The sequence below is a fragment of the Pan paniscus genome, chromosome 10 (genome assembly GCF_029289425.2).
Source record: "Pan paniscus chromosome 10, NHGRI_mPanPan1-v2.0_pri, whole genome shotgun sequence".
NCBI lineage: Eukaryota > Metazoa > Chordata > Mammalia > Primates > Hominidae > Pan > Pan paniscus.
This window is the reverse complement of record NC_073259.2, coordinates 119587708-119610023: the sequence shown is the minus strand read 5'-3', so window position 1 is coordinate 119610023 and position 22316 is coordinate 119587708. Positions and strand designations below refer to the sequence as shown.

General features: G+C 40.6%; 1 protein-coding gene across 50 annotated transcripts in view; it reads left to right on the top strand.

The window, feature by feature from the left end:
• Window positions 1-22316, top strand: part of ATXN2 (ataxin 2) — a 148806-nt gene that overhangs the window by 57374 nt on the left and 69116 nt on the right. For all 50 annotated transcript variants that reach the window (XM_063593689.1, XM_055096166.3, XM_063593685.1 and 47 more), the window contains 3 exons: window positions 16477-16601; window positions 20814-20905; window positions 21699-21896. In XM_063593689.1, coding sequence (XP_063449759.1) covers window positions 16477-16601; window positions 20814-20905; window positions 21699-21896 — 415 coding nt within the window. The remainder of the gene's footprint in view (window positions 1-16476; window positions 16602-20813; window positions 20906-21698; window positions 21897-22316) is intronic.

Below are 22316 nucleotides of genomic sequence, written 5' to 3'. Positions count from 1 at the left end.
AAATCTCTAAAGATAATATATTCAGTTTTGGCCGGGCACGTTGGCTCACGCCTGTAATCCCAGCACTTTGGAAGGCTGAGGTGCCGATCACTTGAGGACAGGAGTTTGAGACCAGCCTGGCCAACATGGTGAAACCCTGTCTCTACTAAAAATACAAAAATCATCTGGACATGGTGGCAGGTACCAGCTACTTGGGAAGCTGAGGCAGGAGAATTACTCGAACCCCGTAGGTGGAGGTTGCAGTGAGCTGAGATTGCACTCCAGCCGGGTGACTCCATCTCAAAAAAAAAAAAAAAATTTATAATATATATATATATCCGTTTTTGTAGAAATTGACAAAATGATTCTAAAGCTTATTAGATTATGTGTATTAACAGAAGAACTTTGGAAATTTTTTTCCACAAGAGTCATAAAGGAGGACTTGCCCTACAAAATATGTCAGAATTAAAACATAACTTGTCAGCTGGGTGCGGTGGCTCACGCCTATAATTCCAGCACTTTGGGAGGCCGAGGCAGGCAGATCACGACCAGCCTGACCAACGTGGAGAAACCCCGTCTCTACTAAAAATACAAAATTAGCCGGTCATGGTGGCGCATACCTGTAGTCCCAGCTACTCGGGAGGCTGAGGCAGGAGGATCGCTTGAACTCGGGAGGTGGAGGTTGCAGTGAGCCGAGATCGCGCCATTGCACTCCAGCCTGGGCAACAAGAGTGAAACTCTGTTTCAAAAAAAAAAAAAAGAATTATAACTGTCACAGTGGCTACGTATGGAGCATCCAAAACTGAATTTATGTGGGTATTTTGTTAATATGCAATAAACATAGCACTTTAATTCTGGAGGAAAGGTGGATTATTCAGTAAATGATTCTGGGACATTGGGGACAAATTAGATACCTACTTCACACTGATAAATAAAACCAAATAGATTAATGAGAAAACTGTGATTAAACAAAACAACACCCAGACTACACTGGAGCAAATCTGTGAATTTGTTTAATTTTGAGTGGAGAAGGACTTTATAAGCATGACTACCAGAGCAAAAAAATCATGAAGTAAAAGATCGATACATTTGATTATAAAAAAATTAAAGATTTAGGCCGGGTGTGGTGCTCACGCTTGTAATCCCAGCACTTTGGGAGGCCAAAGCGGGTGGATCACTTGAGGTCAGGAGTTTGAGACCAACCTGGTCAACCTGGTGAAACCCCATCTCTACTAAAAATACAAAAAAATTAGTCAGGCATGGTAGCACATGCCTGTAATCCCAGCTACTCAGGAGGCTAAGGCAGGAGAATTGCTTGAATTTGGGAAGTGGAGGTTGCAGTGAGCCGAGATTGTACCACATCACTCCAGCTTGGGCGACAGAGTGACTCCATCTCAAAAAAAAAAAAAAAGACTTAGACGTGTTCAAAAGTACCATACATTTAAAAAGACATGCCACAAACTGGGAAAAGTAGAAAAATAGTTTTAAAAATGACCAGTGAATGTATGAAAAGGTGGCCCTCCTCACTTGTAATGATTTAAGAAATGCAGTTTATTTTTATTTTATTGTATTTTTTAAGAAATTCAGTTTTAAAGCAATGGAATATGATTGTCTATCAGCTTGTGCTGAATGGTAAATGTGAGAAAGATTACTACTACTTAGTGGTACTGAGGGAGTTGCAAAACACTTAACACTCTGCTAGTGGGATGGTTTAAGTAAAACAAGTAGCATTCTTAAACTCTTTTATTAGGTAAAGAATAGGTAAGTAATGCATATGTTTCCAGGACATTTTCAGTAAGACTGTTTACTGATAGGGTTGTGTAATGCTAATATACTTACTATCTAGTTTTAGTATTATTTTTTTCTCTTGTCTTGGATGGTTTCAATGGAGTCTTATGCATGTAGATATATTAAAACTAGTAATAAAGCAAGAGAAGGAATGTGGATAAATTATCTCAGTTTAATTTCTATTTTGTTCTATTTCTATTTCATACTCCTGGGAAAGAATATTAAGTGGGCATGTGTACTTGAACAGTTGTTCTGTTTTTTATTAGAAAAGAATCCGAATCTATAAAATGTTTTACATATTTGCCAGGGAAACAGAAAAGATATTTGTACAGCTGTAAGAATTGGAATTAATTTCATTTTACTGACTTTTCCTTAACCTAATTCTGAACACTTTTGCCATAGGTTTGAGAATAAGTTGTTATAAAATGACTACTATTCTTCGCTAATAGTATTGGCATTTCAGTTCCTAAATTCTGTTTTTTGATTCTTGAACATTTCTGAATTTACTTTTTTTGTCTTACCTCTTCTACAGAATCATTTTCTTCTTCTTTTTTTTATTTTTATTTTTTATTTTTGAGACAGAGTCTTGCTCTGTTGCCCAGGCTGGAGTGCAGTAGCGCGATCTCGGCTCACTGCAAGCTCCGCCTCCCGGGTTCATGCCATTTCTCCTGCCTCAGCCTCCCGAGTAGCTGGGACTAGAGGTACCCGCCACAGCGCCCGGCTAATTTTTTGTATTTTTAGTAGAGACGGGGTTTCACCGTGTTAGCCAAGGTGGTCTCAATCTCCTGACCTCGTGATCCATCCGCCTCGGCCTCCCAAAGTGCTGGGATTACAGGCATGAGCCATCGTACCCGGCCTTCTTTTTTTCTTTCTCTTTAACTTCTGAGCTGAAAATAGTACCTTTTATAAAGAAGTGCTCAAACAATGATTGGACTGATTTCTCCTTATTTCTCTCTGTCTCTTTCACTCTCTTTTTAGAATTTTTCTTTTTTAAGTAGAGACGAGGTCCCACTATGTTGCCCAGGCTGTCTTGAACTCCTGAGCCCAAGCAATCCTCTTGCCTCAGCCTCCCAAAGTGCTCGGATTACAGGCTTAAGCTATCACACCAGGCCTAGGCTAATTTCATATTTTGACATGGCACAAATTTCTTTCAGGTAGCTAGCTTTTCCTCCTCCTCCCCACTTAAAATAGATCCTGATCCAGAAGCCTAATGGAGAAAATGAAAACAGAATGTTCACCCATAAACAGTATCTTTGTATTGGAATCTTTTCTAAAACTTCTTTTGATCTTTTTAGGAGATAGTGTGGGAATCAGCAATCTAGTATTACGTACGTGGAATCTATCACCTTGTTTTTTTAAATACAGCAAACCTCATGAAGTGAATTTCCGTATTTTTTCTTATTCTTGTTAGTTTTGCACCACTCAGGCTTTGCTGTAGAATTTGATGTATATTTGATTCTGTAGAGCGTGGGCTATTGATCTTCACTCAGCTTTCAGAGGAATCTGATTAGTAAGTTTGAGTTTTTTATTATTTTTTAGTTGATTTTGAAGTAAAATACAGCACCATTTTAAGTGATACCATTTCTAAACAATTTTCAGTTCAAATTTTAAGTTAGCTAATTTAGAGCTTAAGAAAATTGCTTTAAAAACATAAAATTACTGGCTGGGTACAGTGGCTCATTCCTGTAATCTCAGCACTTTGGGAGGCCAAGGCAGATGAATTGCTTGAGCCCAGTAGTTCAAGACCAGCCTGGGCAATATGGTGAAACCCCGTTTCTACAAAAAAATACAAAAAGTAGCCAGACACGGTGGTATGTACCTGTAGTCCCAGCTATTCGGGTGGCAGAGGTGAGAGGATCATCTGAGCGCAGGGAGATTGAGGCTGCAGTGAGCCAAGTGAGACCCTGGTTTCAAAAAAAAAAAAAAAGGTTACTAATTGCAGTGCCTTTTATCTTATTTAATGGGCTTAGTCAAACTAAGATGATGTATTTTATCTTATAAATGTTTTCCCTTGAATTTTAACTGAAGAACCCAATGTGTACCTCTCACAAACAGAATGTATTAGTAAGGAAAATAAATACTGCTTTTTATTACTTAAATAGGATATATTTTTCTCTTAGGGATTTTTTTTCTATTTTATCTCACTTTATCGTAGTGCTAGAAAATTTAATCATTCATTTGAGATAGGGAGAAAATTAGGGGTTTTTTTTCTTCTATTTTGAGACAGGGTCTCATTTTGTTGTCCAGGCTGGAGTGCAGTGGCGCCATCGTAGCTCACCATAACCTCAAACTCATGGGTTCAGGTGATTCACCTTAGCCTCCTGATTAAGCTGGGACTGCAGATGTGTATCACCACTCCTGGCTAATTTTTGTTGTTATTTTTTGTTTGATGAGGTCTCATTATGTTGCCCAGGCTGGTCTCAAACTCTGGGCCTCAAATGATCCTCCTGCCCCAGCCTCCCAAAGTGCTGGGATTACAGGCATGAACCTCTGCTCCCAGCCCATTTTTGAAAATATATTCACAGCATTGTGCAACCATCACTACAATCAATTTACATTTTCATCACCCTGAAAAGAAACTCTGAACCCCTTAGCAGTTCCTCTCTGTTTGTTTCAATTTTCCCCAGCTCCAGGCAACTATTGATCTATTGTCTTCATAGGTTTGCCCATTCTGGACATTGCGTATTAATGGAATCATATAATATATAGCCTTTTTTTTTCTTTTTTTTTTTTGAAACAGAGTCTCACTGTGTCGCCCAGGCTGGAGCGCAGTGGCATGATTGCAGCTCACTGCATCCTCTGCCTCCCAGGTTGAAGCGATTCTCCTGCCTCAGCCTCTTGAGTAGCTGGGACTATAGGCGCCTGCCACCACACCTACTAATTTTATATTTTTAGTAAAGACGGGGTTGCACCATGTTGGCCAGGCTGGTCTCGAATTCCTGACCTCAAGTGATCTGCCCACCTCGGACTCCCAAAGTGCTGGGATTGCAGCCATGAGCCACCGCATCTGGCCATATATATTATGATAGGCTTGTTTCACTTAGTATGTTTCTTCCATGCTGTAGCATGTATTAGTACTTTTTTCTTTTTCATGGCCAAATATTCCATTATACAGTTACACAGGTACACTACATTTTGTTTATTCATCAGTTGGTGGACATTTTCATTGTTTCCACCTTTTGACTTATACATAATCCTGCTGCGAACAGTGACTTTTAAAGTTTTTGTGTGGGCCGGGTGTGGTGGCTCATGCCTCTGTAATCCCAGCACTTTGGGAGGCTGGGGCTGGCAGATCACTTGAGGCCGGGAGTTCGAGACCAGCCTGCCCAACATGGTGAAACCCCGTCGTTACTAAAAATACAAAAATTAGCTGGGTATGGTGGTGTGCACCTGTAATCTCAGCTACTAGGGAGGCTGAGGCAGAGAATCACTTGAAGCTGGGAGGCCAAGGCTACAGTGAGCCGAGATCACGCCACTGCACTCCAGCCTGGGTGACAGAGTGAAACTTCATCTCAAAAAAAAAAAAAAAAAAAAAAATACTGCGTGTGGACATAGGTTTTCAATTCTCATGGGGGTGTGTGTGTATGCATACTCATGCATACATACACATACCTGCAAGATAATTGCTGGCTCGTATGCTAAATCTGTGTTGAACCTTTTACATAACTGTTGGGCTGTTTTGTTTTCTTTTTATTATTTTTTGAAAATAGAGTTGGGGTCTCACTGTTGCACAGGCTGATTTCCTGGGCATAGTGGCTGTATCATTTTACAATCCTACATAGCTGTTTCCAATGTAGCTGTATCATTTTACAATCCTACTAGCAGTGTCTGAGGTTTCTTATGTTTTTCACATCCTCACCAGCATTTGTTATTGTCTGTCTCTTTGATTATAGCCATCCTAGTGGGAGAGTAAGAAGTAGTATCTCACTGTAGATTTTTTTTTCTGTTTACAACTTTACTTTAAAAATTATATATGCACACATGGTAAAAAGTTCAAAACGTGTGTACCAAAAGATTTAACAGTGAAAATAGAAAATAAGTGTGGTCCTTGTTTTCTTCCACCAAGGCAAATATTGTTATAATCTCCTAAACAACTTGTCTTCCAGATTTCTCACTTTCAGTCAATCTTGGGCATTGACATAAAGAAATTCTTAGACATTGCTTTTATTAGATCATCTCATCCCTTGCTCAAAATCTTCAGTGGCCACTGTTGTTTACAGAATAAAGTTGGGATGCTATACAGGGCCCTTCCCAGTGGAACTTCTCTTTTTCAACCTTATCTCTCATTATTTCCCAATGTTAATCTACTTATTGACCTACTAAGCTGGCATGTTCTGTGTGTTAGACATCACCAACTTTGTGCCTTCTTTTTTTGTTTGTTTTTGAGTTGGAGTCTCACTCTGTTGCCCAGGCTGGAGTGCAGTGGCGCGATCTTGGCTCACCACAACCTCCGCCTCCCGGGTTCCAGTGATTCTCCTGCCTGAGCCTCCCGAGAAGCTGGGACGACAGGTGCGCGCCACCATGCCCTGCTAACTTTTGTATTTTTAGTAGAGATGGGTTTCACTGTGTTTCCCAGGCTGGTCTCGAACTCCTGACCTTGTGATCCACCTGCCTTGGGCTCCCAAATTGCTGGGATTACAGGCGTGAGCCACCGCGGCCCCCTGTGCCTTCTTCTTTTACTCCTGGATTTAATCCCAACGTGAAGAATCTACCTTACTAACTAGAGTTTTAGATACTTTTTCAAAACCAAGCCCACATCTGTCCTTTTTAGAGTCTTCTCTGACCTTCCCTGCTCATTGTGGTTTGTTTTTATTGCCTGTAACAATGGCTGTTAAACTTTACATTTTAAATTAATTTATGTTTGTATGTATTTATTTGTTGAGAAAGGGTCTCTCTCTGTCACCCCTACTAGAATGCAGTGGCGCCATCATGGCTTACTGCTTCCTGGGCTCAAGCTGTTCTCCCATTTCAGCCTCCCCATGCACCACCCTACCTGGCTAATTTTTTTGTTTGTTTTTTTAGTTTAGTTTTTGTAGAGACAGATGTCTCACTGTGTTGCACAGGCTGATCTTGAACTCCTGGGCTCACGTGATCCTCCCATCTCAGCCTCCCCAAGTGCTGGGATTACAGGTGTGAGTCACCATGCCTAGACTTTAACATTTTCTTTTTAGTATAGAATAGGTCAGTTTTTTTCCCTCTGATGAGATCCCGTGCTGACTCTTAGTTAAAACAAGGCTTTGGTTGGAAGAAGAGCTAGTGATGTCCTAGCTCCCTACCTACTCTGCTTTCCCTTGCCTTCTGGGGTGTCCTGAAGACATCATAGGGTGTCATGAAGTACAGTTGGAGAACCAGTGGTCTCCATCATGTACCAAACACTCATCTTCACGAAGCAGTATGTAGTGTCTTTTTTACCGGTATATTTTCTCTCTCCCAATGCATTAAACTTTTCTGGAGTTCAGAAAACAAATTTATAGAATTAAGGAAATGCGTCCCCCCCAACCATGGTGTCTAGTATATATACAGTGACTTACAGATAACAGGTGTTCAACATATATATATTCCTTTGATTGATTTTTGAAAAGTTTACATGTATATATTTTTTATATACGGGGTCTCACTCTATCACTGAGGTTGGAGTGTGGTGATGCAGATCTTGGCTCACCGCAACCTCCTCCTCCCAGGCTCAAGTGATTCTCCCACCTCAGCCTCCCGAGTACCTGGGACCACAGGTGCGCATCACCATGCCTGGCTAATTTTTTATATTTTTGGTAGAGACAGGATTTTGCCGTGTTGCCCAGGTTGGTTTCGAACTCCTGAGCTCAGGCAGTCCACCTGCCTTGGCCTCCCAAGTGTGAGCCACCACTGAAATACTTATATTTTTAAACTTAATTTATTTATATTTATTATATTTTTATGTTTTTATATTTTAAAAAATATTTTTATACTCACTAGACCTAATTTTATACTCCTAAACCAGGGAATAACTGTTTTTTTTTCTCTTACATAGGCATGATACCATAGACAATGATTAAAATTGTAATTACCATTCATTTCTTAGTTTTGTGGCTGGGACACTGATGTCTTCAAATGTTAGTTTGCAAATACAGTCAGCCCTCTCTATCCATGGGTTACACAGCTGTGAATTCAACCAACCATGGATCCAAAATATACGGGAAATACGCTGGGGCTGTGGGTCACACCTGTAATTCCAGCACTTAGGGAGGCTGAGGCAGATGGATCACCTGAGGTCAGGAGTTCAAGACCAGCCTGGCCAACATGGCAAAACCCTAGCTCTACTGTAAGTACAAAAAATTAGCTGGCCATGGTAGTGCACATGTGTAATCCCAGCTACTCGAGAGGTTAAGACAAGCAATTTGCTTGAACCTGAGAAGTAGAGGTTTCCATGAGCTGAGATTGTGTCACTGCACTCCAGCCTGGGCAACAGAGTGTGAGAAGAAAAGAAAAAAAACTCTGTCTGAAAAGAAAAAAAAAAATTATATGGGAAATCAAAAGCATCTACACTGAACATGTACAGACTTTTTTTCTTGTCATTATTCCTTAAGCAGTACAACAACTATTTCCGTAGCATTTACTTTGTATTAGGTATTATAGGTAACCTAGAGGTTTAAAGTATACGAGAGTATGCAAATACTACACCACTTTGTATCAGGGACTTAAGCATCCCTGGATTTTGGTATCCCTAGGGGGTATTAGAACCAATCCCCCATAGATGCTGAAGGACAACTGTAGTGTGTGTTGGAATAATTTATTTTCAAATGGATCATTTGGAGAACACTATTCTTTAGGAAACAGCCTCCTAAGTTCTGTTCCATACATCCCTTTCACCTCCATGGCGTTGTAGCATCCTGCTTTCATGACTGTGTCATCACTCGGAAGGAACTGCTTCTCTTCCAGAATGCTTTCAAAGATCTACTCTGACCACAGCTATAAACTTTACACTTCTATTCTCTTCTTGCCCCTCACAGTGTTCTCTGTTCCTCTAAGATCTTAAACTCTGTCTACTCCTAATCCAGCCTGCTGGGTGTGGCTGGAGAAAGTCCCACTGGGGGGCTGATTAGTTAGGAATGTAGGGTTTCCAGCTCTTGCTGGAGCCTCAGAAGAGTTCAGCAGACTTTTTTTTTTTTTTTTTTCCTGAAACCTATTTCTGCAACCTTGATGACCACTCCTTCCAGTCCCTCACCTATTTGCTTTATTCATGGCAGAGGCTCTTTCTTCCTGCTTGTCAGTACAAAGAGGCAGGATTCTTCACCTGGATCTGTGGATTCTCAAAAGAATTTGTGGAGAGAATTCAGGGCATTGATGACCTTGGATGAAGAGAAATTTACATCTTTATTTACACTAACCTTCAAGTGAAATTTAGCATTTTTTGCCATTTAAAAATATAGGCAACAAACAACTAGTATTAGCAGTATTTATGACTTAAGCACCTATAGAACTCAGTTAATTTCATATCGCTTGATGTTATGGGTATCTCAAATTATTATTTTATGTATATATATTTTTGAGATGGAGTCTCGCTCTATCTCCCAGGCTGAGTGCAGTGGTGCAGTCTCAGCCCATTGCAACCTCTGCTTCCTGGGTTCAAACGATTCTCCTGCCTCAGCCTCCTGAGTAGCTGGGATTACAGGCGCACACCACCACGCCTAGCTAATGTTTGTATTTTCAGTAGAGAAGGGGTTTCACCATATTGGCCAGGCTGGTCACCAACTCCTGACCTCAAGTGATCCGCCTGCCTTGGCTTCCAAAGTGCTGGGATTACAGGCGTGAGCCACCGCACCTGGCCTCAAATTATTTTTAGAAACAGAATCTTGATATGGTATCCACTCTGGCCTTGAACTTGTGGGCTCCGGCAGTCCTCCCACCTCAGCCTCCTGAGTAGCTGGGATTATAGGCATGTGCCACTGCACCAGGCTTCAAATTATTATGTATGTTCATCACCTCTTTAAATTTATAATAGTTATTAAACCTGTTACTGGATCTTAATATTTAATGCTTTAATTAAGAACATGTATGTTACTATGCCAACAGATTTTTTTAGTTTTTGATAACTGCATTTCATTGTTAATTGTTCTCATTTGATTTCCTGTGTATTTTATGAATTTAAGTACATTCTGAATACAGTTTCATAGGCTTCCCTAAAATATTGAAGGGGCCCATGGATTAAGAAAAAGGCTAAGAATCCCTAATCTAGAGGCTCCCCACAGTCCTCTTTTGTCATCATACCCCTACCCCATTCTAGCCTGAGGAGCGTGGCTCCACCTGTGCCCTTGGTTTTGTTGTTCCAGTCCATACATCCTGCACCCTTAACTGTGTTTCTTATCCCCAACTTGTTTCTTTATGTTATTCTTCAGTATTATAGTCTTTAATATAATCTGTATAATACATGGTGTAGTATATGCTCGTAGTATACAATTCAGTTAGAACAGATGAGTATTCAATGAAAAGATAATCTCCTCTCTAACCCCCAGTCCCACTTCCCTGGGGAAGCCTGTGTTCTTGTGTACAATTCAGAAAATGTTTATACACATATTTTTTATTTATTTATTTTTTGAGACAGAGTCTCGCTCTCGCCAGGTTGGAGTGCAGTGGCGCAATCTTGGCTCACTACAACCTCCGCCTCCCTAGTAGTTCAAGCAATTCAAGGTTCAAGCAATTATCCTGCCTCAGCCTCCCGAGTAGCTGGGACTGTAGGCATGCACCACCACGCCTGCCTAATTTTTGTATTTTTAGTAGAGACAGGGTTTCACCATGTTGGCCAGGATGGTCTCGATCTCTTGACCTCATGATCCACCCGCCTCAGCCTCCCAAAGTGCTGGGATTACAGATGTGAGCCACTGTGCCCAGCCTGTTGATTTAATTTTAAACGGAGTTTCGCTCTTGTTACCCAGGCTGGAGTGCAATGGTGCGATCTCGGCTCACCGCAGCCTCTGCCTCCCAGGTTCAAGTGATTCTCCTGCTTCAGCCTCCCGAGCAGCTGGGATTACAGGCATGCACCACCATGCACAGCTATATTTAGTAGAGATGGGGGTTTCTCCATGTTGGTCAGGCTGATCTCGAACTCCTGACCTCAGGTGATCCGCCCGCCTCGGCCTCCCAAAGTGATGGGATTACAGGCGTCAGCCACTGCACCCCGCCTATACACATTTTTTTGTTTTTGTTTTTTTGAGATGGAGTCTCGCTCTGTTGTCCAGGCTGGAGTGCAGTGGCGCGATCTCTGCTCACTGCAAGCTCTGCCTACCTGGTTCACACCATTCTCCTGCCTCAGCCTCCCGAGTAGCTGGGATTACAGGCGCCGGCCACTATGCCCATCTAACTTTTTGTATTTTTAGTAGAGATGGGGTTTCACCGTGTTAACCAGGATGGTCTTGATCTCCTGACCTCGTGATCTGCCTGACTGGGCCTCCCAAAGTGCTGAGATTACAGGCGTGAGCCACCACTCCCAGCTATACACGTATTTTTAATGCCACTCCAGTCTATGTTGGAACCATTTTACTTCCCCTTTCTTATTTTCTTCTTGTGTTCTTGAAGGCCTAGATCAGCTGTTGCTGATAGGCTGTCACTGTCACTTTAGAAAGCCCAGAGCCTTTTGTTCCTTAGAACTTTGTTCTTAATTGTATTGTAGCACTCATTGTATTCGATTCTAAAAGATTTGCTTCATTTCTGTAACTAGTCTCTTACACCCAGGAGCTCCTAGTTCCTACAGGAAATGCTGGGAATTGTATCAGTCAAATGTGAATCCCCACCTCGTCCAGACTTATGAGTGCATTGTAGGTACTCGGTAAGTGCTAAAAATGACTAAATAGTCCCACTGATACCAATCTATATACTGATACTTTATATAGTATATAGATTGGTCCACATATAACGATGACACATAATGAGAAACTGTCTTAAAAAGTTGTTGAAAGTGCCGCAGGAATAGGAATTGATCAAAACAATATGATTTTTTAGGTTTATATAGAACTTTGATGTTTGAGAAAAGGCTGATTTAGTTGAGAAGAAATGGTTAGCTGAGGATTTTGATGACTTCTCTGGAGGCACATTTGAGGGTTTGTGATGTTAAATCTGATGTTAATGATTATTTCATCCAGTTTTATGTCATTTTATAGTTTTTATACATTTAAGTATATTTATTTCTAATGTTTAACACTAGCATTTTAGTTATTTGACCATTATTCTGGCCCTTTAAAAAATGCTCAGACAAGTTTGAATGATTTTTCAGAGGCATTATTGGCTCAGAGGTAAAAGAGGAAAGATTGAGAAGCTGAATATGTACTCTGTTTCCTGGGTATGGGGCTGGGGATACCCAGAAGAGGCTCACACGTTGGTTGAGACATTTCTTTATGACCACCAGCAGGTGGCATCACCGGCCCAAAATGACTAAGTTTCTGCCCAGAATCAGAAGAGAAGGTGTTGAGAGCCCACTGCTGTGGGGGTAGCATGGAAGGTGGGATACAGGGGCTGGAGGTGATACAATTTTGTTCCTTCCTCCAACATCGCCTGCTAGTCTAGAGGCTTTTATAAATTGAAAAACTAATTATTTATCATCTCATCTGATGGTTTTTATGTTTTTCCTTTTTTCTCTCTATACCTGTAGTTCCTTCAGAAACAGGTAACACTTTTCTAATAGTCACGTTGTATTCTTGCATCTTGTTCTTACAATGCTTTTGTGTCTCACCATAGGGGATGATGGAAAATTAATATTCTTTGACTTATGGCATTGGTAAAATCTGCATGCAAATTCCCACAGTTGCCTGTAGATTAGAGCCAGTTGTTTTTTTCTCAACTTTGCAGGAATCCTGGTTACAACATTGTACTATTTACTACCAACAGTGTTTTTTTTTTTAAAATCCAGACTTGCTGGGCATAGTGGCTCATGCCTGTAATCTCAGCGACTTGGGAGGCTGAGGTGGGAGGATTGCTTGAGCCCAGGGCTGCAGTGATTGCGGCACTACACTCCAGCATGAGTGACAGAGCAAGACCCCATCTCTGAAAAAACAAAAACAAAAACAAAAACAATTTTTTTTTAAAGAAACAGAAACAAAAATCCAAACTTGTAACCACTGTAAAACAAATCAGAATTTACGATAGTGGATATTATTAATAGTGCAGAATGGATACCCAGATCTTGCTTCCTTTCTAGCTAATGATGCAATGTTGGCCTGAAATGCATTACTTATAGCCAGGGATTTTCTCAGCATCCTGATGCTATAGCCTCATTTCGTGCTAACTCTCCACTTCTGCACATCTTCCCCTAAGTCCTTTACTCATCTTTAGAAAGAGCTACTTTTGGTGAAATTTTAAAACCAAGGAATATCATTCTTTATAGAATCACACTTCTGTGTTTTCCCCTTCCCCATTTCTGTCTCGAAAGCAGACAGACTGCTACATAACCTGTGAATACTTTTTTTAAAAAAAAGTTTGGTATTGTAAACAGAAGATTTAAGATTAAAATGTAGCATTGAGAAAAATAGATTTATTAATAATGTCCTCTTAACACAACCTAAATTCTGGTCAGTGGAACAAAGCCTGGGTCCTAAAGTTTTAGACGCTTGCTTGCTTTTCCACTCTGGCTCTTACTTGGGGATCCTTTTAGAAATTTGTGTAGAATAATACTGTAAAAACATATTTAAGCTACTTTGTGTGTACATTTGGGATCTTTTGGTTTGAAGACGGCTTGACTCAAGATTTTCTAAATATTTTCACACACACACACACACCCTGTAGTGAGAAAAAAATCCGTTTATATGGTTCTATAAAAATCTCTAGCTGCTTCGAGCTTTAATTTCTTGAATCAAAAGAGTATTGTTTTTAATGCTCAGCTTCTATCTAAATAAATGCTTTATTTACTTAAATGTGTGCTTTTCAAAAACTAGTATGATTAAGACATTAACAGGATCTTAGACGTAAAGGAACAGTCCTGTTGCTTCTTCCAGAAGATAATATGACTCGTTTGGAATTTTCCTATACTGTAGTTTTTTGTCTAGTGTTGTGAGAATTAAAGGGATTTCAGGATCTTAAGGTAGGTTATTATTTGATGTTTTCTTGGAACATTTTACATTCTTGAAAATACACATGGCTAAATTAATTTTTGCCAGCAATCCACATAACTTTAAGATAATGTAGAGAAGAACTTGATTCAGGTTAGTATCAAATAAGGTCAGATTTCTAGTGCCATCAGTAGCTTTCAGCAAAGATGAGGTGTTGGTAAGATAGCATTAGTCTCTTAGAATCTCTTAGAGAGATTTTCCAAAATTCAGCCATTTCTAGTGAATGCTCCATTCCACCCCCAGCTGAGTCCTGCTGCTTTGGGGAACTCCCTCAGCACACTCTTGGCTCTTAGAATTGCTAGCAATGGGAATAGTGCTGCTGGTGGAGCTGGCAGCTAAGCCCAGAGGTGGATTAATGCTTTTATTCCCTGATGTACAGGTACACACACTCATACCTACCCACACCTAGTTTGGGATAAGTAGAGGTTAGAATTAGCTAGGCTTGAAGTTCCATGCTTAAATTTGCTGGCTCAGATTTCTTATTTTGGCATCACTTTGCCCATTAGGGAGACAATGACAGTTATAGAAGCATTGCCAAATAAAAAATCCATCTGGAATAACCTCTTTTGTAGGAGTATTGGGTGTTTAGTTGTTGATTCGTCCCTTCCTCCTCTTAGTGGCAACTTACAGTACTGGGAAAGAACAGTGGCTGGGAGCTTATATTCCTCAGCAGAGCCAGATCAGCAGAAGTATTACTCCTTAGTTCGTAGTAGGTGGTACCCTATGGGTCCAGTCATTTAAATGCAAGCCTGTATCTACAGAGCGTTTCCTAGTGCCATCATTGCCCAGTGGGCCTTTATTTAGCTGAGTCTAATTCCCAACTAGAGAAAATTTCCTGTGCCAGACAGCAGTATGGTCAGCTAACATGTGGATGCTACATTTGCTTTCATAAGTCAGTACTCTTCAATAACATTAGTAGAAGAGAAGAGGACACAAAGTGAGAGTGTGTTAATAGGAAGTCCAGGTATGCCTGCTACCTGAACTTTCTGAGACAGGTAATACTGTAGGGCCTGAACTTTGTAGCAGAGTGGTTATATATGAAGAAGTGGGTTCTGGGAGGGGTTAAACCACTTAGAATGGCTTCATTTACTAATGGCAAGAGTTTGCTGGGATATTGACCACTGTACATAGACATGAATACGGAAAGTTAAAAACAAAATCCACATATATTTGGCTGCAAGTACTCTGAAGGTATATCTAATTAGTGCATCCATTAAACAAAAGAGATATTTTAGGCCAGGCATGGTTGCTCACACCTGTAATCCCAGCACTTTGGGAGGCCAAGGTGGGTGGATCACCTGAGGTCAGGAGTTCGAGACCAGCCTGGCCAACATGGTGAAACCCTGTCTCTGCTAAAAATACAAACATTAGCTGGGCGTGTTGGTGGGCGCCTGTAATCTTAGCTACTTGGGAGGCTGAGGCAGGAGATTCCCTTGAACCTGGAAGGTGGAGGTTGCAGGGAGCCGAGATGGTGTCACTGCACTCCGGTCTGGGTGAAAGAGCAAGCTCCATCTCAAAAAAGAAAAAAAAAAAAAGAGGTATTTTTGATGGATTGATAGAAATTTTCTTTTTCTTTTCTTTTTTTTTTTTGAGACGGGGTCTCACTCTGTCACCAGGCTGGAGCACAGTGGCGTGATCTCCATTCATTGCAACCTCCACCTCCCGGGTTCAAACGATTCTCCTTCCTCAGCCTCCCGAGTAGCTGGGACTACAGGCATGTGCCACCATGCCCAACTAATTTTTGTATTTTTAGTAGAGGGAGGGTTTCACCATGTTGGCCAGGATGGTCTCGATCTCTTAACCTCATGATCCGCCTGCCTGGGCCTCCCAAAGTGCTGGTATTACAGGCATGAGCCACCACATCTGGCCAGAAATTTTCTTGGTCACTTCTGAGACATGCAGAGTAATTACCTGTAATATAATTTAATGAATTATGTCAATATATTAAAATATGCTTCATGTGGGCTGGGCACGATGGCTCATGCCTGTAATCCCAGCACTTTGGGAGGCCAAGGTGGGGGTATCACTAGGTCAGGAGATCAAGACCAGCCTGGCTAACACGGTGAAACCCCGTCTACTAAAAATACAAAAAATTATCCGGGCGTGGTGGTACACACCTGTAGTCCCAGCTACTCGGGAGGCTGAGGCAGGAGAATCGCTTGAACCCGGGAGGCAGAGGTTGCAGTGAGCCGAGATCACGCCACTGCATTCCAGCCTGGGCAACAGAACGAGACTCTATCTCAAAAAAAAAAAAAAAAAAAAAAAAAATGCTTCGTGTGGCTTAAAATTATATGAAAAGAAAATACCTTTACTGATAGTCATCTGTGATTCCATTTGCTAAATTAAACGTGAAAACATACTTTTACTGAATACTATATATTCCGTATCAGTTTAGATAGCAGTTTATCTTCACATACATAAGTTTTAAGTTTACCTTTATTATAGTGCATTGGTCTTTTGTTTTCATCAACCTAAATTATGTTCAATAAATGTTTCTGTTAGATTTTAAGTTAAACAATTATGTGAAATTCATTTTTTGTAATTGTTTTTTAACATATGTCTTTGTTGGTAATTCACGTGTGTGAGTGTAACTGATTGCCAGATTATATAAACTTTCAACCAAAACCATTCTTTGCAGATGCTTTTACTGACTCTGCTATCAGTGCTAAAGTGAATGGCGAACACAAAGAGAAGGACCTGGAGCCCTGGGATGCAGGTGAACTCACAGCCAATGAGGAACTTGAGGCTTTGGAAAATGACGTAGTAAGTAACATCTTTGTAATTAGTGCTAGACTCTGTGGTCAGTATGACATCCTGTCACTTGGTTGTAATTTAAGTGTGCTTTTGTTGTTGTTGTTATTGTAGTGAGTGTATTTAGAGCAGCAGGTTTGTTGTATAACTAGAGACATTCTCCCAAGCAATATATAAAGAAAAATGTTTGTTATTTTATTTGTAGGGGTTAAGCAGGAGTACTGTCTGTTCTTGTGGATGCTCATGAATTACTTCTTTGTGATTAAAATAAATAATAAGAAGTAGCTTAAATTAAAATTAGAAACCATGGGAAATGCCGGTGTGTTTTGCTTTAACACCCAGCCAAATAAGGTAGCCTAAGGAAAGTGGTGTCTTAATTGTTGACTTCACCTAGAGATGAGGTTGAAGTAGGACATTTTAAGCCTCTTGTCTGAAGAAAAGGTTGTCATTAAGATAAATAATTAGGTTACATTGGAATTAAAGCATTACATAAATTTCTTGGTCTTAAATTTGGATTATTCTCCACAAAATTCTTTTATTTCTAAAACGCCTCTTGTCACATACTAGTTTTGTTTCTCTCTTTAATGCATTATCTGTACTTGAAGTGCTTAGCTGGGTATGCTGGCACATGCCTGCAGTCCCAGCTACTTGGGAGGCTGAAGCAGGAGAATCACTTGAGCCCAGGAGTTGGAGTCCAGCCTGAATGACATAAGGAGACCCCTTCTCTAAGAAATAAAAATAAAAACAAATACTTAATAAAGACTGTGTCTTTAGGGTAGAGAGCATAGAGATATAAAGCAAAGTCTCTTGCCAAAAATGAGTGTTATGGTACCAATATTTGAGTAGAATGAAGAATCTTCCATTGAGTAGAAAGAGAATTTGTAACATATCTGTGTTTGATGTTTAAGGCATAACAGCTTAATAATGACACTCTTCCTCAGACAGGAAGCCTGAAATGTCCTACTTCGACCTAAAGTCTAGTAATAAAACTGGACATACACAGGCAACATGTCATTAATTCTCAAACTTTAACGAATCATATATAACCTAATATAATGGTTCTCAAGTCTGTACATCATGTCACCTGTATGAAAAATATGAGGAAACAGAGACTTCTTTTACACTATTGGTGAGGTGGATAAATTGATAGAGTCTTTGTGGAGAGAATCTGGCAAGGCTAATCAAAATTTAAAATGCACATACACTTTGTTCCAGCAGTTCTACCTCTAGTAATTTATTTTTGCCCTCATATATCCATAAGACATGCAAATAATTATATGTGAAGATTTTTTTTTTTTTCTTTTTCTGCAGAGACAGGGTTTTACCATGTTGCCCAGGGTGATCTGGAACTCCTGAGCTCAGGTAATCTACCCACCTCAGCCTCCCAAAGTGCTGGGATTACAGGTGTGAGCCATCATGCCTGACCAGGATTTTTTTTTTTTTTCCAGCATTATTTCTTTTGTTGTTGTTGCTGTTGTTTTGAGAGATGGAGTCTCACTCTGTCACCCAGACTGGAGTGCAGTGGTGCGATCTCGGCTCCCTGTAACCTTCACCTCCTGGGTTCAAGTGATTCTACTGCCTCAGCTTTCCAAGCAGCTGGGACTATAGGCGTGCGCCACCACACCCAGCTAATTTTTGTATTTTTAGTAGAGACGGGGTTTCACTATATGTTGGCCAGGCTGGTCTTGAACTCCTGACCTCTGGTGATCTGCCCACCTCGGCCTCCCAAAGTGCTGAGATTATAGGCGTGAACCACCATGCCTGGCCATAGCATTATTTCTAATAGTGAAAAATTGGAAACATGCTAAGTGTCTATCAATATAGCATGAGTTAGATTTATGATGTCACCATTCAATTGAAACACTACATATCTACCAAAAAGAATGGTGTTCCAATATGGAAAGATATCTAAGATTTATTAAGAGAAAAAGCACATTGCAGAACACTGGGATCCTATTTGCTTTTTTTTTTTTTTTTGAGACAGAGTCTTGCTCTGTCACACTGCAACCTCCGCCTCCCGGGTTCAAGCGATTCTCCTGCCTCAGCCTCCTGAGTAGCTGCCACCATGCCCAGCTAATTTTTGTGTTTTTAGTAGAGAAGGGGTTTCACCATGTTTGTCAGGCTGGTCTTGAACTCCTGAACTCGTGATCCACCTGCCTCAGCCTCCCAAAGTGCTGCGATTACTGGCGTGAGCCACTGCACCTGGCCATGAATTTTTTTTTTTTTTAAAGAGCTGTTCATATTCTTATTGCCTAGAAGATGTCTGAAATTACACCCAAGAAACTCTTTTTGAGACGGAGTCTTGCTCTCTTGTCCAGGCTGGAGTGCAATGGCGTGATCTTGGCTCACTGAAACCTCTGCCTTCCAGGTTCAAGCGATTCTCCTGCTTCAGCCTTCTGAGTAGCTGGGACTACAAGCGCCCGCCACCACATCTGGCTAATTTTTTGTATTTTTAGTAGAGACAGGGTTTCAACATGTTGGCCAGGCTGGTCCCGAACTCCTAATCTCAGGTGGTCCACCCACCTTGGCCTCCCAAAGTGCTGGGATTACAGGCATGAGCCACTGCGCCCGGCTAAAACTCTTTTTTTTTCTTTTAAGATGGAGTCTCGCTCTGTCGCCCAGACTTGAGTGCAGTGGTGCGATCTCAGCTCACTGCAAGCTCTGCCTCCCGGGTTCACACCATTCTCCTGCCTCAGCCTCCCAAGTAGCTGGGACTACAGGCGCCCGCCACCACACCTGGCTAATTTTTTGTATTTTTAGTAGAGACAGGGTTTCACCATGTTAGCCAGGATGGTCTCAATCTCCTGACTTCGTGATCCTCCTGCCTCGGCCTCCCAAAGTGCTGGGATACCAGGCATGAGCCACCGTGCCCGGCCAGAACTCTTAATAGTAGTTATTTATGCACGCTGGGATTGGAAGACATTTACTTTTTACTGGATGTCTTTCCGTATTGTGTGCTTTTTTTTTTTTATGTAGGGCATACATTACTTAAGTAATTTTAAAGCCTCCATAAGTAAGTGTGATTTCCTGCCCATGTTTGGCAAAAGGAATTGCATTGGTGGTAGACTTACATTATAGTCTTACCTGGAGTAGCACAGGAGGACCCAAGGTTAATAGGTGAACTTCGAGGCAAGCCTTAGCATTGAGGTTGCCATCAGCATTGCTTGGTTGATGTGTTCGTTCTTCTGGGATGGATTACAACCTTTACTGGACTTTATACTTTTCACCAGTAAGGCTTTAAAAAAGGAGTTGAAACATCAGAGAAGTAATTATCCAGACAGTAATATTCACTGGTAAATAGTCTTCCAGCCTGTGGCGCAATTGGTTGATTCTTTCACGTTAAAGAATGCAGCCTCAGCTGCTCTGCCTATGGAGTAGGATTCTTTTATTTACTTTCTTAATAAACTTGCTTGCCCCTGGCTCCCCTCCACCAAAAAAAGAAGGCAGCCTCCTTTTTGCGAATGGTAATTTCCTATAGTTTCCTCGTAGAATTGTGGAGTTACCTATGCTGAGGTTATAGGTTAGGGTATTGAGATCCAGAGTTGCCACTTCTGAGGTGTCACAACTGCTAATGGTAAAACCATTTCTAAAGCCCAGTTCTTGTGACTTTGTCCAGTGATTGCCTGTTCACCGTTTCATGCTGCCTTCCCATTTGAGCATTCCCAGGAGGAAGGGGAGGTTGCCAGGGACCTAGTACCATAGTCCAACCTTGGAATCGTTGAATATGAGGGAAAGCGTTGGCTTCTCCCTTCTTTCTCCCAAACATTGGAAGTACTTTTGGCTGTTAAAAAGCACCCCTTGTTCCATGTGGAATCCCTTGTTTAAAAGAAGTAAAATATGTACCTCCTGTCCTCCACAGACCTGAGGACCAGTGTGATCTCAAGAAGGTTACAGGTAAATGTAGATGTCTCTAACTGAAAGGTGGCTTTTACAGGTTAGAGAAAAGAGAGAACCCTGATCTGAAGGCTATTTTATGAAGTAATTAAAATGTTCTAAACTTTAAAAATAACTGCTCAAATAATTGTGTTGTATAGTTACTTATCAACTGGAGGGGCTGATAAGTATTCTTCTAAAACATTTTTAAGGAAATTTTTTCCTATTTTCTAATTTGCTAATTTTGCTCAAGTAGTTTGTTAGATATTGTTAATATAGATGTTGGTTATAACTGAATGAAAGGGAACAACTACTTTGACATTTTGAAAAACAAGCTTCATTTTCTTCTAGTCTAATGGATGGGATCCCAATGATATGTTTCGATATAATGAAGAAAATTATGGTGTAGTGTCTACGTATGATAGCAGTTTATCTTCGTATACGTAAGTTTGAAAAGTTTGTTTTTATTTTAGTGCATTTGTCTTTGATTTTCATCAGCTTAATTTATGATGAATAAATGTTTGTTAGTTTTTAAGTTAAACAATTACATGAAATAATTTTTCTCTTATTACCAACTGTGATAAATTTCCATTAAAAAAAGGGAATAAATGTAGTTTGCCTATACCCTGTTTTTATGCTCTAAACAAATTTTGGTTTTGTCTTTTTTTTTCTTTTGAGACGGAATCTCGCTGTGTCGCCAGGCTGGAGTGCAGTGGTGCAATCTCGGCTCACTGCAACCTCTGCATCCCGGGTTCAAGCGATTCTCCTGCCTCAGCCTCCCGAGTAGCTGGGACTATAGGCGCGTGCTACCATGCCCATCTAATTTCTGTATTTTTAGTAGAGACGGGGTTTCACCATGTTGGTCAGGATAGTCTCAATCTCTTCACCTCGTGATCCACCTGCCTCGGCCTCCCAAAGTGCTGGGATTACAGGTGTGAGCCACTGTGCCTGGCCAGTTTTGTCTTCTAAGTTGTTAAAAAATATCTAAATTTGCAAGGGCAGAGATTATGGTGAACAGTTTAACCAGTTTTTGAAATATGTTCCTCTGGAGAAAAGGTAACAGAAAAAAAAGTTAGAATTTTGATTTATAAATACACAGATCACTATAACTTTTAGTTTTAGTTTTTGTTTTTACCAGTATTCTAAACTCTAAACTTTCTTAGTAGTTGATTATGACAGATACATAAACTGTGGCTTTAAAGGACTCATTTTGTTTTTCTTTTCCTCATGTTTCAGAGTGCCCTTAGAAAGAGATAACTCAGAAGAATTTTTAAAACGGGAAGCAAGGGCAAACCAGTTAGCAGAAGAAATTGAGTCAAGTGCCCAGTACAAAGCTCGAGTGGCCCTGGAAAATGATGATAGGAGTGAGGAAGAAAAATACACAGCAGTTCAGAGAAATTCCAGTGAACGTGAGGGGCACAGCATAAACACTAGGTATTTAAAGGAAATCATGATGCAGTATTTTGGATACACAACTCAAGGTCTGTGTGAGACGGTGTACTGTTATTATATTTCCGCTTCCTTTAATATAGCTTAGGTAGAGAATGCAAGTAGAATTGGTTTAAGATCTGTTAGAGAAAAGGTTATGGTGATCTTGGAAAATATGCTTTTGAGAGTAAGCTCTGTGGAGCCAAGTGTTGGTATATCACGGTGAGCAATCCAAGATCTTGAAGAGCTTGTTAAAATAGTTATCTGGTGGGGGACATGTGTAACAATCACAGCAGTACAATATGATTTGCTTGGTTTTAAAGGCATGTTCAAAGTACTAGGAACATACAGAATGAGGAGGAGCTAGCATAACCTGTAGAGTCAGAGAAAACCTCATTGAGGAGGTGACATTTTGTGATAAGATAA